Here is a 16,067-nt window from a genome sequence, read left to right on the forward strand (position 1 = left end):
GGGTTTTAGCCCTTGCATTTGTCCAATGAGTATGAGCTTCTTCCAGCCTTTGTGCATGAGAGCAAAATCCTCAAGGCAAACAAGAAAAGTGACAACAGCATAGTGGAGCTGCCATTCATGTTGGAGAAAACAAAATGTTGTTACCGGGATCAATATAATTTGAGATTTAGGGTGAAAGCCTAAGGCCTGAAGATTGTTTAGCCTCCCTGAGACTAATGTTGAAAATAGTTCCTTGGGGCTGGAAAAGCACTTGGTGGAAGATCGTGATATTGATAGGATAAAGAAAGAGGTTCCCCTGAAGGGACATGAGCAGCAAGAGATCAAATTTAAAAGCAGAAAAACAAAGGCTCTGTATTATTAATAATTTCAAATGCAAATTGGCCAAGGATAATAATATCAGAAAATCCTGTCTGGCTCATGGATGCTGTGGGAGAAATGGGTTTCAGTTATGAGGCTCTGGCATCAGTACTGAAGAAAGATAGGTCTGTTACATTGCAACAACAAATAATCAGCTGGAGGAACATCTGTAGAAGGAAAGGAACTGTTGACATTTCAGGTCAAAGCCCTTCATCAGGACTCACTGGGAATGGGCTTCATTTGAATGGGGTCAAGCCAGTATCTCAGAAAAAGCCAATATCTCAGAAAAAATAAGGCTGGAAATAATTAGGGGTGGGTGAGGGGAAATTTATAAACTTAGAGAAAAGATGTATAGTGGTATATGGTAGCAAAATGGAAATAATAGCCATAGTCTGCCAGGAAGGGGCAGAGGGACAGTGTAAACATAAAAGAATACTTCTAATCAGAGGGTTGGAGTAGAGCATAAATGGCATGGACAAAATTGAAGGTATTTTATCATTCATATATCACACATATAACAATATGTGAATAAGTAGTGTAATGCCCTGATTCAGACTTCTACTGTCATGCTGTGAGATAGTTTATTTTAGCAGTTTTTTGGAAAATCAGTGTGCAATGCTGCAAAGAGTGTTTTGGCTTCAGCTGAAGATAAGGAGCCATGTTGTCCAACTTAGAAATGTGTGTCACCCAATCAAGATTGTGGGATGTGAGAGGTTCTAGAACTATGGGGAAGAGTTTGCTTAAGGGCAGTACTCTGGCTTTTGGTCTTTTGGCAGGAGCTGCAGAGTGGGGCCCAAGATGCTGCAGAATGCCATTAGAGAGTCCCCATTGCAAGAAGTGCTTTTTGCAAATGAATGGCTCCAAGGAGGAAGGACTGAAACTCCCGAGAGACAGTCAGTTAGTTTGAGATGTCATCGAGGAAAGTTTGGAATGTGATGGCTGCTTTCAAGTAGACTGGCTTTAGAGCATGAGTAAAGAGATACACCCATGGCTACTCCAGAATGAGCTCCAACGTTTATGTGCACATTGAACTGTAATGGCCCCTTTTATTTTTCTTTTACTGTAACATCTTTATTACAGTTGAAAATTTTGTAAATATACTTTTATAATTTTATACTGGTGTACAATCCGTCAATTCTGGACTATTGATAATTGTGTATAGGCAGTATTTACACAGCATTCACTGAATCAAAACATCACAACATTCCTGCTTGGTTGAACTCTAAATCAGAGCAATCAGAGAAAGATATTGTTTATGAACGGTAGCCTTCTCACCGCTGAGTCATGTAGCTGTTCAGAGTTAGTCAAGGTAGTATACGAGCCCCAGTGAGAGGGTTAAAGTAGCACAAAAGGAAATAAAGTAGTGTGAATAGTCATTATATAGAAATATTTTATAAGTAAACAAGATTGAGTTAAACATTCGAAGCTGTTTAACTTGTGGGAGAGATGGGTAAAATGAAAGTGGAGCAGATATTAAGGAACATGATAAAAGCAGCAGAGAAGAAAGATCTTTGTTCAGAAAATAAAGTTAATAAAGTTTAGACGGAGATACTTGTTTTTGTTCTTTTGTTTTTAGGCCTCCTAACAGTAATGCAGGGCACAGTATGAATCAGGCAGTTAGATGAGCAATGTAAAAAGGATAATAGAACAATCACAGGAGACTTTATATATAGACCCCTAATAAGTAATTGTTGTATGAAGGACTAATTCATTGTTTTTTTTTTGACTATCAGTACATTTAAGGAACAAGGGAACGGACCATTTTAAATCAAGCATTGTGCAAAGAAAAAGAAAATAGAGGATCTGGTAGTTACGGTGTTTCTTGAGACTAATTACATCTCCTCTCACCCTGTATGTTGTACGGGTGATAAATGTTCTTTGAACTTCGAACTTCTTTGAACTTTGATCTGCTCGGGGGGGGGGGGGGGGTTCTATTCCAGGATATCTGTAAAATGTCCTTTTTCAGGCAACACGGGAAACTCTATCTGTTCTCTTTAGAGGGAGGAAGGCGAGAGCACAAGTTCAAGAAATTGAGAAAATGAGAAAAGGGACTCAATTATTAACAGAAGGATAAGGACTTCCTGAAAATGGAAAATTCAGTGTTCATGTTAGGCTGTAGATAATCCATGCAGAATATGAGGTAGTCCACAATCACATAATTCACCTATCAGATTCACTCCCCCATCTGGTTCCATTTGCCATCTTTCTTAAATAATTCCCATTATCATCTGACTTAATTATCAGATTCAGAAGCAATTTATTTTAATTGCCTAGATGACGTGAAATTTGTTTTTTTGTGGCAGAGGTACAAAGCAATGACATAAAATGTTCATGAAATCTTATATTCCAGCAGCCATAGCTTGTGTGTCCCAACTTATTACCGCTCAGTCTCTTTATGCACCATGTCCTTCCCCCTCCCCCATCCAGCTCTATCTACCCATCATTCCTCATCCCTCCTTGGTCCACATCATCTACTGACCCCTGTCTTACCCTACTGTGCTCCTCTTTATTCTGACTATCTTCCCTCTCCATTCTCAGTTCTGATGCAGGGTCTTGACCTGCAATATTAACAATTTCTCCCCCGTCACCTGCCCCCATTTCCCACCACAGGAGGTTATTATTTTCTTTTCTCCAGTAATTTGTGTTCTGCAATAGGAAACATTTTTGGACTGGGGGCCTGTAACTAGTAGGGTACCACATTAAATCATGGTGAAGCCCTAGCTGTTCAAAGATTTGAAATTGGTGACTAAGTACAATATATCCATATTTTCAGTCGATACAAAGCTGATGATCAATTAAGATCTATAGAACTGAAAGAAGACCTTTCTGCTGACAAGGCTGACAAGACCCGTGGCTGACAAGGGAAATTAGGGATAGTATCAAGTCCAAAGAAGAAACATATAAATTAGCAAAAAAAAGTGGCACACCTGAGGACTGGGAGAAATTCAGTGACCAGCAGAGGAGGACAAAGGACTTAATTAGGAAAGGGAAAAAAGATTATGAGAGAAAGCTGGTAGGGAACATAAAAACTGACTGTAAAAGCTTTTAAAGATAAGTTAAAAGAAAAAAGATTGGTCAAGACAAATGTAGGTCCTTTACAGTCAGAAACAGGTGAATTGATGATGGGGGAACAAAGACATGGCAGACCAATTGAATAACTACTTTGGTTCTGTCTTCACTAAGGAGGACATCAATAATCTTCCGGAAATAGTAAGGGACCAAGGGTCTAGTGAGATGGAGGAACTGAGGGAAATACATGTTAGTAGAGAAGTGGTGTTAGGTAAATTGAAGGGATTAAAGGCAGATAAATCCCCAGGGCCAGATGTTCTGTAACCCAGAGTGCTTAAGGAAGTAGCCCAAGAAATAGTAGAAATTATCACTATCACTAGTGATAATTTTTCAAAACTCCTTAGATTCTGGATTAGTTCCTGAGGATTGGAGGGTGGCTAATGTAACCCCACTTTTTAAAAAAGGAGGGAGAGAGAAACAGGGGAATTATAGACCGGTTAGTCTGACATCGGTGGTGGGGAAAATGCTAGAGTTGGTTATCAAAGATGTGATAACAGCACATTTGGAAACAGGTGAAATCATTGAACGAAGTCAGCATGGATTTATGAAAGGAAAATCATGTCTGACGAATCTTATAGAATTTTTTGAAGATGTAACTAGTAGAGTGGATAGGGGAGAGCCAGTGGATGTGGTATATTTAGATTTTCAAAAGGCTTTTGACAAGGTCCCACACAGGAAATTAGTGTTCAAACTTAAAAGCACACGGTTTTGGGGGTATGGTATTGATGTGGATAGAAAATTGGTTGGCAGACAGGAAGCAAAGAGTGGGAGTAAATGGGACCTTTTCAGAATGGTAGGCAGTGACTAGTGGGGTACCACAAGGCTCAGTGCTGGGACCCCAGTTGTTTACAATATATATTAATGATTTAGACAAGGGAATTAAATGCAGCATCTCCAAGTTTGCGGATGACACGAAGCTGGGCGGCGGTGTTAGCTGTGAGGAGGATGCTAAGATGATGCAGGGTGACTTGGATAGGTTAGGTGAGTGGACAAATTCATGGCAGATGCAATTTAATGTGGATAAATGTGAGGTTATCCACTTTGGTTGCAAGAACAGGAAAACAGATTATTATCTGAACGGTGGCCGATTAGGAAAAGGGGAGATGCAATGAGACCTGGGTATCATTGTACACCAGTCATTGAAGGTGGGCATGCAGGTACAGCAGGCAGTGAAAAAGGCAAATGGTATGTTGGCATTCATAGCAAAAGGATTCGAGTACAGGAGCAGGGAGGTTCTACTGCAGTTGTACAAGGCCTTGGTGAGACCACACCTAGAATATTGTGTGCAGTTTTGGTCCACTAATCTGAGGAAAGACAGATAGAGGGAGTACAGAGAAGGTTCACTGGATTGATTCCTGGGATGGCAGGACTTTCATATGAAGAAAGACTGGATCGACTAGGCTTATACTCACTGGAATTTAGAAGATTGAGGGGGGATCTTATTGAAACATATAAAATTCTAAAGGGATTGGACAGGCTAGATGCAGGAAGATTGTTTCCGGTGTTGGGGAAGTCCAGAACGAGGGGTCACAGTTTAAGGATAAAGGGGAAGCCTTTTAGGACCGAGATGAGGAAAAACTTCTTCACATAGAGAGTGGTGAATCTGTGGAATTCTCTGCCACAGGAAACAGTTGAGGCCGGTTCATTAGCTATATTTAAGAGGAAGCTAGATATGGCCCTTGTGGCTAAAGGGATCAGGAGTATGGAGAGAAAGCAGATACAGGGTTCTGAGTTGGATATCAGTCATGATCATACTGAATAGCGGTGCAGGCTCAAAGGGCCGAATGGCCTACTCCTGCACCTACTTTCTATGTTTCTATGCTGTATTGAAATTATTTTCTAATAAAGGCTAACATACAATTTGTTGAATTATTATTTAAAACATCTTATATTGGCAACTTGTGTACAGCACAACCAGGTTCTTTAGACTCTCAACACTGCACAATTTCTTACTATTCAACAAATAGCTTGTTTTTCTGTAAAGTATACCAAAGTGGATAACATCACACTTTTCCCACTTTGCCCACCTGTCACGCAACTTGTCATTATTTCTTTGATGCATCTTTAAATTGCATTACATGCTTACATACACTTAGCCTTGTAAGCAATTTGAAAACATAATCTGAGCCAAACCATTGAGGCAAAATAGCTGGGGTTAAGTAATGATCTTGAGCATATTAAGATGAGAATGATTTGTTTTATTGTTTTCTCTCTTGATTGCCAATTACCATGTTAAGTACAGGACCTAATCAACAGCCTCTGGGAAAATCCAAATGCACTCTATATACTCTTTCCCCCAGCTTCATCTTGAAAGAACTCTGCTCAATTTTTTTTTCAGTGTGTTCAGTTATTACATTCTACACTATATGTTTCAATATCATTTCTTCCACAGGATGATAAAATTTAAAAAAACAAGAAGCTTAAATCTGAAGTCAGAAAATATTAGAATTATCCCAATGTTGAATTGGAATGTCCCAATTTCCCTCGGGATCAATAAAGTATGTCTGTCTGTCTGTCTGTCTGAAACACTCAACAGGCCTGGTAGATTCAATGGAAAAAAACATTTTGGTTTGAAGAACCTTTGTTAGAACTCCGTTTCCCTTTCCATAGGTGCTTTCTGATGAGTTGAGCATTTCCAACATTTATTGCTTTTATTCCAGAATCAAGAGAACTTCAGGATACAATATACTTTATTGTTTTAAATACTAACTGATCATGTAATTGAGATTTTTACCTGAGGTAAGGCTCCAGATCCACAAGTTTTCTCTCCTCTGTGCAAAAGTCATGGCTGTTGATTTCTGGAATGGCACTTTCCAAGTTTTCATCTGGAAACATTTGGGGAAGCTGTAAAGTTAAAGTAACTTTTAGTTTACTATGTAGTCTTGTTCAAACACGTTTGGACAGGGTTTTCTAATATTGCTATTCTAAAAAAAGATCATTTCCCGAACAAAGAAGATGAAAGGGGCATAGAAATCATCATTGCAGCATACAAAGACCTTTTATGTAGCTACAAGAATTCAGGGATTCCTAAAACTGGTATATCACAGTGTTGGCAAGTAAACAAGATATTACTCTATGCTCTAATTTTTCTGCAATTTCAATGGCAACAGTAAAATCAGATTCAAATTCTACTTGTTGCATACTTATTTCAGGCTTTATGGACAGCTGCATGATATTTAAAACATCTACTGGATCATTACCTGGGTAGATAACCCATAGAATTTATTTAAGGAATTGGTTAGAAACATCATGGACCCTGACACCTGGGAGGCAAACTACCATCCGTGTTTATTTTTCATGTCCACAGAACCACCTATCTATCCCCCTAACTATAGAATCTCTTATTCCTGCTGCCGTCCTCCTCAATTCCCTACGCTTCTGGGCCATAGGGCCAGACTCGGAGCCAGAGGCACAGCTGCTGTTGCTTTCCCTAGGTAGGTTCCCACTCCTCCCCCCCCCACCAACAGTACTCAACAAGAGTACTTATTGTTGAGGTGGACAGCCACAGAGGTGCACTCCACTATCTGACGTTCGCCCTTCCTTCTCTTGATAGTCATCCATTTACCTGTAGCCTTGGGGTGACTACCTTCCTGTAGATCCTGTCTATCACTTATTCACTTTCCCTAACAAGCTGAAAGTCACTGAGCTGCAGCTTCAGTTCCTTAACACAGTCTCTAAGTAGCTGCATCTCGAAGCACCTGGTGCAGACGTGGCTATCGGGGAGGCTGGTAGTCTTCTGGAAATCCTACACCTGACACCCAAAACAGAACACTGGCCCTGTAGATATAGCCCTATTCTCTCAAGAATTGAATAAGAAAAAAGAAATAAGCAATGAACTGACTTGGGAAAATCAGGTTGGTGTTGGATCACAAGAAAGGGAATTTGTTGAATGCCTACGAGATGGCTTCTTAGAGCAACATGTGCTCAAGCCTACTTGGGGAGAGACCATCTTAGATTGGGTGTTGTATAATAAGCCAAATGTTATTCGGGAGCTTAACAGAATGGAACCCTCAGGAAGTAATCATAATATGATTGAATTCATATTACAATTTGAGAAGGAGTCACATGGAATAAAGGAAATTACAGAGTCATGAGAGAGGAACTTGCCTGGGTGGATTGGAGTAGGATACTGGCAGGGATGATGGCACAGCAGAGACAGCTTAATTTTCTGGGAATAGTTTACAAGGCACAAGATAGATATATCCCACAGAAGTAGTTGTTCTCAATGGCAGGGGTAGGCAATGATGGCTGACAAGAGAAGCTAAGGTCTGCATAAAAGCCAAGGAAAGGCATATAAGGTAGCAAAAGCAAGTGGGAAATCTGATGATTGGGAAGCTTTTAAAATCCAACAAAAGGCAGTTTTTAAAAAAAGCTTTAAGAAGGGAAGAGATGAAATATGAGGACAAACTAGCCAATAATATAAAGCAGGATACTAAAAGTTTTTTTTAGTTATACAAAGAGTAAAAGGAAGGTGAGAGTTGATATTGGATCATTGGAAAATGATGCTGCTGAGGTAGTAATGGGGGACAAAGAAATGGAAGATGAACTTAATAAGTACTTCGCTAGAGTCTTCCACAGTGAAGACTGATGCAGTGTGCCAGAGGTCGGTGAGAGTCAGGAAGGAGGAGTGAGTGCCATTGCTATTACGAAGGAAAATAAGTTAAAGTCAGCATAGTTTCTGCAAAGGGAAGCCTTGCCTGACAAATCTGTTAAGAGTTCTTTGAGGAAGTAACAAGTAGGGTAGACAAAGGAGAGCCAGTGGATGGCATTTATTTAGATTTTCAGAAGGTATTTCTGGTGCCACACATGAGGCTGCTTAACAAGATAAAATCCCAAGGCATTGCAGGAGAGATACTAGCATGGATAAAGGAATGGCTGTCAGGCAGGAGGCAGCAAGTGGGAATAAAGGAGGCCTTTTCTGGTCAACTGCCAGTGATGTGTGGTGTTCCTCAGGGGTCGGTATTGGGACCACTATTTGTCACATTGTTTGTCAATAATTTAGATGATGGAATTGATGGCTTTGTGGCAATGTTTGCAGATGATATGAAGATAGGTGGAGGGGTAGGTAGTGCTGAGGAAGCAGTGCAATTGCAGTAGGACTTAGACACATTGAAAGAAAGGGCAAAAAAAGCAGCAGATGGAATACTGTGTGGGGAAATTATGATAATGCATTTTAGTAAAAGAACAATAGTAGAGTCTTATCTAAATGGGGAGAAAATTCAAACATCAGAGGTGCAGAGGGACTTGGGAGTTGTGATAATGATAATAAGATGCATAAATACAGTAGGCAACAGGTATCTTTTCAGCAGAGTCAAAATATCTAATACTTAAGGTGAGAAGGGAAAGTTCAAGGAGCTGTGCAAGGCAAGGTGTTTTTAAACAGAGTGGTGGGTAGATGGTATGTACAGCTGGGGTGATAGTGGAGGCAAATGTGACAGTCACAATTAACAGGCTTTTAGATAGGTACATGAATGTGCAGAGAAAGCAAGACAATGGACATTGAGTAGGCAAAAGGGACTGGTTTAGTTAGACATTTAACTACTAGTTTAATTAGTTTGGCACAATATCAAGGGCCAAAGGGCTTGTTCCTAAGTTGTACTGTTCTATGTTCTCTTTTACCTTTGCAAGAAATTCTTTCAATTCCCGATAAGACTTGGTTACAAAAGTCACTGAAGCATCTGACCACATAACCTAGGAATCAAAATAAAATATATACATTTTATAATACAAAACATCTCAAACAGTTTAAGTAACCAATTGCATTTGTTTGAGAGAATACTGAAATCATGTTTAGCAGTGACTCTAAACTATAGTCTAAAACATTCACATAAGATCCTATTTTACCAAACTAATGCTACAAAGATAGAAGACAGCATAATTTACTTTTACCAATGTTAATCTTCCACATTGCCACTTCCACAACCTATCAATATGCAACCATTATCCAAAATAAGATTCAAAATCGTAATGTAGAACTTCAGATCAGGTACACACTTTCAATATCCAAAACATCATCCAGAACCGAAGAAAACAATCTGGATACTGTTAAATTTCTTTTATTGTAAATGAAGTTTCACTTGTTAAAGATTTTAACATGTTATTCTGATGCTGAGACAAATAATCAGTGATGTAACCTGGGGTCATTTGGTGTTTCGGGTCTTTCAACATCAGACACTTTCGCCCAGGTGACCCAGTGGCATGATCAGGCCCTGCTTTGCTTATATCCCAGCAGCATTGATCTATAGGTCACACCTCTTGATTCCTCTGCCATCTAGAGGCTTGCTCTAGCAGCCTCTGTGACAGTCCTGAAGGTCTTCTTTGCAGCCCCAGTAATTTCAAGGAGAGAGTAGGTTCTGAACAAAATTAGCATGGTTGAGATGTCTTTAGAACCAGTATGTAAGTCAGTAGCAATTAACTAATTAAAAGAATGGACAGAAAACAGAAAAGTCAGAACTTGAGTCAAGCTTTCAAAAAAATACCTGAATTTCATGTTCAGAATTGAGAGAAGTTAGAAAAAAATGTCAGATAGAAGAGCCTTTTATTACCATAATGCCCAAATTTTATTTTCTTTCTGTATCTTAGAGCCAACTCTCTATTACTTCTCTTTCCTCCAAGTGAGTTTCCAATCATTTGGCTTTGTTGTGTAATTTTTGCTAACTTTCTTCATTTTTAATACTAAATCTAACTTGCTTTTGCAAATTTTCGATTAATGATGCGTAGTCCGTCCAGAAACCTACTTGGCATGGAAAATAATTATAATCATGGAAATCTTGGCATGGAAAATAATTATAATCAAGAAAGAAAACATACCAAATTCTCAATAGGTTTGCAGCCTTTTGGGAATTATTTGGCTGATCAGATATTTGATTAGACCTAGAGAAGCCTTAGACACATAGATCTGAGGAATCTTGAGTCAGTAAATTATGGAAGTTGTTGTTGTGTTATCTAATCTTTTAAACAGGAGTTTTTCAAACCTCCAATCCCAGCAAGTAGCCTGGTGAATCTCTTTTGCAGAGACTCTATTGTTATAATATTTCTTTTTTAGATACAGGAACCAAAACTGCACACAGTTCACCAAGTGAGGCTGTTTTTTCTTCCAGTCATAAATGAAAATAGTGAACAACTGCAGGCCCAGAACTGATCCCTGTGATACTCCATTAGTTACCTCCTGCCAATCTGAAAATAACCTATTTATTCTAACTCTCTATTTTCTATGAAGCAGCCAGTTTTCAATCCATTCTAACATACTTCCACCGATATCGCGGGCTTTTAGTTTATGTATCAGCCTCATATGCCTTATCAAATGTTTTTTTGGAAAGTTAACACACTACATCTGCAGGTTCCCCTCCATCAACCTTCCCTGTTACATCCTCAAAGAATCTGAGCAAATTTACTAAACATGATTTAGAATATAGAACATAGAACATTTTACAGCATTGTACAAATCATCCAGCCCACTCTGTTGTGCCGACCTTTTAACCAACTGAAATCAGAAGAATCAGAATCAGGTTTATTATCACAGGCATGTGTCGTGAGATTTGTTAACTTAGCAGTTGCAGCTGCTCAATGCAATGCATAATATAGAAGAAAAAAAAGACTAAGCTAGTAAATTACAGTATATACAGGTCATCCCTGAGTTACAAATGTCCGACTTACGGACAACTCGTACTTATGAACCGGGGAAGGAGAACACAGTCCGCCATTTTAAGTCAGATCACAACGCCGTCTGCCATTTTAAGTCATTGCAATTGACACTGTGTTGAGTGTTTAACTTTGTATTTGTATTTTCTTAGTAAGATTCACCCTGACCCCACCACCCCCTCCCCCCGCTGTTCTGGTCAGCTGGTGGCACAGTGACATCAGCGCCGGGCTGGAGAATGGAGGTTCCTGAGTTCAATCCAGTGACAGACAGCTCCCGCGCCGGGTTGATGTTGATCCGGTGACTCCTGTACCATCCACGCCGGGTTGATGTCAAGCTCACAACTTGACCTCGTTTTTTAAAAAAAACACTGCCACCTCCAGTTTAAATCCTACGTGGAATATTGTGGAGGATCAAATACCCAAATCCAGCCCAGCCCCCACTTGTCCCATTTAACCTGTCTCAGTGCGGTGGACTTTAGGACTTGGGGAATTCAGTGCAGTGGTCCTTAGGACCCACCGGACCTCAGGAGCCAATGGAACTTGGGACCTGCCACCTGAAGTGTTTCTGTTCCATTGACGGGAAGCGATCACAGTTAAAGTGGAAATAATAAAATGTTTGGTAAGAGGTGAAACGCCATCGGTCATTGGAAAAGTGTTAAGCTACAGTCGGTCAACGATCGGAACAACTTTAAAGGATAACGGAAAAAGTAAGAATAATGGAGCATGTGAAAGGCCCTGCCCCGATGAAAGCTACAATTATTACTAAGCAATGCAGTGGTTTAATTATTGGAATACATACGTTTCTTAAGTGTTTTATATGCATAGAAAGGTAAAATATATACCATATACTAAGACAAATGTTTGACTAACTGACGCTAAATAATACAGGATGCACTTGTTCCGACTTACATACAAATCCAACTTAAAGACAGACTCAGGAATGGAACTCATATATAACCCAGGGACTGCCTGTATTGGAGATTAAAAATCGTGCAAAAACAGAAACTATACTGAAAAAGTGAGGTATGTTGTTGGGTTTATTGTCCATTTCAGAATCAGGTGGCAGAGGGGAAGAAGCTGTTCCTGAATCGCTGAGTGTGTGCCTCCAGACTTCAGTATCTCCTGCCTGATGGTAACAATGAGCAAGGGGCATGCCCTGGGTGCTGGGAATCCTTAATAATGGACCCTGCCTTACTGAGACACTGCTCCATGAAGATGTCCAGGTACTTTGTAGGCAAGTACCCAAGATAGGAGCCAACTAAATTTACAACCCTCTGCAGCTTCTTTTGGTCCTGTGCAGTAGCCTCCCCCCACCCCCATACCAGACAGTGATGCAGCCTGTCAGAATGCTCTCCAAGTTACATCTATAGAAGTTTTTGAGTGTTTTAGTTGATTTTCCAAATATCTTCAAACTCTAAAGAAGTATAGTCACAGTCTTGCCTTATAGCTGCATCTCCAGCTTAGGTCCTCAGAGATCTTGACACCCAGGAACTTGAAACTGCTCGCTCTCTCCACTTCTGATCCCTCTGAGGATTGGTATGTATTCTTTCATCTAACCCTTCCTTAAGTCCACAATCAGCTCTTTTGTTTTACTGACGTTGAGTGGAAGGTTGTTGCTGTGACATCACTCCACTAGTTGGTATATTTCCTTCCAATACGCCCTCTCGTCTCCATCTGAGATTCTGCCAGCAATAGTTGTATCATCGGCAAATTTATAGATGGTATTTGAGCTATGCCTAGCCATACCGTCATGGGTACACACAGAGCAAAGCTAAGCACACACTCCTGAAGTGCACCAGTGTTGATCATCAGCAAGTAGAAAATATTATCACCAATCTGTACAGGTTGTGGTCTTCCAGTTAGGAACTGATCCAAATCCAGAGGGAGGTACAGAGTCCCAGGTTCAGTAACTCATCAATCAGAATTGTGGGAATGATGGTGTTAAATGCTGAGCTATAGTCAATGACAGAGGTGTTTGTATTGTTCAGGTGGTCTAAGGCTGTGTGAAGAGCCATTGAGATTGTGTCTGCTGTTGACCTGTTGTGGTGATAGGCAAATTGCAGTGGGTCCAGGTCCTTACTGAGGCAGGAGTTCAGTCTAGTCATGGCCAATCTCTCAATGCATTTCATCACTATAGATGTGAATGCTACTGGGCCACAGTCATTAAGGCAGCTCACATTCTTCTTCTAAACATTCTAACCATTCCCTACTACATTGTCCTCCATTTATCTATCATCCATGTGCCCTTCTAAAGGCGGCAAAACCCCTAAAGTATCTGCTGCCGCTGCCACCACTCCTGACAGGCTGTCTGATGTGCCCATCACTCTCTGTGCAAAGAACTTACCTCTGACATCCCTCCTATACTTTCCTCCAATCACCTTAAAGTTACACCTTCCTGTATTAACCATTTCTGCCCTGGGGAAAAAATAGCTCTTATCAACTTGCATACCTCAATTAAGTCATCTCACATCCTCTACTGCTCCAAAGAGAAAAGCCCAAGCCCACTTAACCTATCATTACAAGACATGCCCTCTAATCCAGGCAACAATCTGTTACATCTCCTCTTTACCCTTTCTAAAACTTCCACATCCTTCCTATAATGAGGTGACCAGAACTGAAGACATTACTCTAAGTGTGGTTTTACCAGGGTTTTATAGAAATGTAACATTACGCCATGGCTCTTGAACTAAAAACCTTGATTAATGAAGGCCAATATACCATACATCTTTTTAACCACCCTATCATCTTGCACAGCAACTCTAAGGAATCTATGGACATGGACTCCAAGTTCCCTGGGTTCATCCATACTGCTAATAATCTAATTGTTGACCATGTATTCTGCCTTAAAATTCAACCTTCAAAATTGAAGCACTTCCCACTCTTCCAGGCTGAACTACGTCTGCCATTTCCCAGCCTAGCTCTGCATCCTGTCAATGTCCCAGTGCAATCAGCAGCAACCCACCACACTATCCACGGTTTCACCAATCTTTATATCATCTGCAAAATTACTAACCCACCCTGCCACTTCCTCATTCAAGTCATTTATAAAATTCACTGAGCAGGGGTCTCAGAACAGAAACCCCAGAAACATCACTGACCTCCAGACTGAATACTCTCCATTTACTACCACCCTCTGCCTTCTATCCTAATTGCTGGAATAGGAAGATTGTCCTCAAGGGAGGGTAGACAGCTTGGATTTATATTCAATGGCATTTATAAACACGAGGGTTGATGCTAATCATACATATATGGAGCAGCACGGTAGCAAAGAGGTTAGCATCATGCTTTACAGTACCAGCAACCCAGGTTCATTTCCCATCACTGACTGTAAGGAGCTTGCACATTCTCTACATGTCTGCATGGGTTTCCTCCAGGTGCTCCAGTTTCCTCCCACAGTCCAAAGATATACCAGTTAGTAGGTCATTGTAAATTGTCTTGTGATTAGGCCAAGGTTAAATCAGGTGCAGCTGAAAGAGCCCATTACAATTAGAATAAAAATGTAAAACCCTAAGAGGACTTGACAGGGTAGGTGCTGAGAGGTTCCACAAACACGAGGATAGCCACAAAATTAATGGTCAGTCATTTAAAACTATGTACAAACTTCTCTGAGAGGGTAGTGAATCTCTGGAATTCTTTGCTCCTGAATGTGGTGGATGCCAGCTCATTCAATCTACAAATAATTGAAAAATCGAGGAACTAAGAGCTATGTGGAAATGGGACAGAGGGGAGTTCAGGCTGCTATAGATAAGTCATGATCTTATTGAATGGTGGGAGAACAATGAAGGGGCAACTGGCTTACTCCTGTTCAAATTCAGGTTGCGAACAAACTTAAAATTTCAAGATTGCGATCTAAGTAATCAAAGTACATGCACATTAAGATTCAATCAAAACAATTACCAAAGCCATAAAGCTTACTAAGAACTCTCACTTGAGTGAAACATCTCAGTTGATTAAAATTAATGAAAAAGTCCAAATCAAAATACCAACAAACTTAGGTTTATTAAGAACACAAAGGCATGTATTGAGATCAAGAAACTGCCTACTACTGATTTCAAGAGAAGACTACGTGGTTGGTTTGATTGAATGTGTGAATGATTGAAAGGGTTAACTGGGCAGTCTTTTTTAATCAAAGGAAACATGAAACTTGTAATAAATTACAAAAACAGTAAAATATCTAAAGAGTAAATCTCTATTAACCAAATGAACAAAAAGCACAGTAATTCAATCGAAGTTAACAGACATAAACTGCTGGAGGAACTTGTGTTTGTGTGTTGCTCTGGATTTCCAATACCTGCAGAATCTCTTCTGTTTTTAATTCAATCGAAGTGCATTATTCAGGACAGAAACAAACTGAGTCGGATTCAGGTGACACAGCCACGACTTCAAGTGGGTAGTCTTTCAATGACACTACCTCTAGTGCTCCGCCCAGGGGAACATGTACTTCTGAAGCTCCGTTCAAGAAATTACAGCTCATCTCAAGCAGTCACCCTGAACAGCAATGCCATCTCAACTTACAACTGAGAATTACAGTCCTCTGTGAAAGTGCCACCATCTGAGCTCCAAAGAATTACAGTATGAACATGACATGGTGGCCCAAATGACTCAAGTGAAGGTGATAATGATGAAACAATAAGATTGACAGCTACGTTAGTTTGCTGCAATAAAGACCACGTAAGTGAAGACACACAAGACTGAAGATGAAACCACTGCTAATCGATGCAATAACAAACAATACAGAGGCAGATCCATCAATTATTTTCAATGCTCTGAGCCCGTCACACAAGTGGTTTACAGTTATTGAAATGGGCAATGGATTCTGCTCAGTAACACTGGCACCTGAATGCCAATCACAGTTGGCTTTTACAATTGATGATCAACAATATCAAAAGTCGAGACTACCACAAGAACTACACAACATTCCCACTGTCTCTCACATGGCTCTGAGATCTTCCAGACCTTGATTCGACTATTATACAAATGTGAATGATATTTGGATTGCA

The 16,067-nt window shown here is 40.1% G+C and overlaps 1 protein-coding gene across 1 annotated transcript in view; it reads right to left on the reverse strand.

Annotated features, from left to right (window-relative positions):
- The window catches only part of zcchc14 (zinc finger, CCHC domain containing 14), a 127,038-nt gene that overhangs the window by 55,248 nt on the left and 55,723 nt on the right, over positions 1–16,067 (reverse strand). Inside the window, exons 4-5 of the mRNA XM_059993009.1 lie at positions 9,046–9,117; positions 6,161–6,270 (exon numbers count right to left, since the gene is read on the reverse strand). Of these exons, the coding sequence (XP_059848992.1) occupies positions 6,161–6,270; positions 9,046–9,117 (182 nt within the window). The remainder of the gene's footprint in view (positions 1–6,160; positions 6,271–9,045; positions 9,118–16,067) is intronic.

The sequence above is a fragment of the Hypanus sabinus genome, chromosome 17, assembly GCF_030144855.1.
Source record: "Hypanus sabinus isolate sHypSab1 chromosome 17, sHypSab1.hap1, whole genome shotgun sequence".
Lineage (NCBI taxonomy): Eukaryota > Metazoa > Chordata > Chondrichthyes > Myliobatiformes > Dasyatidae > Hypanus > Hypanus sabinus.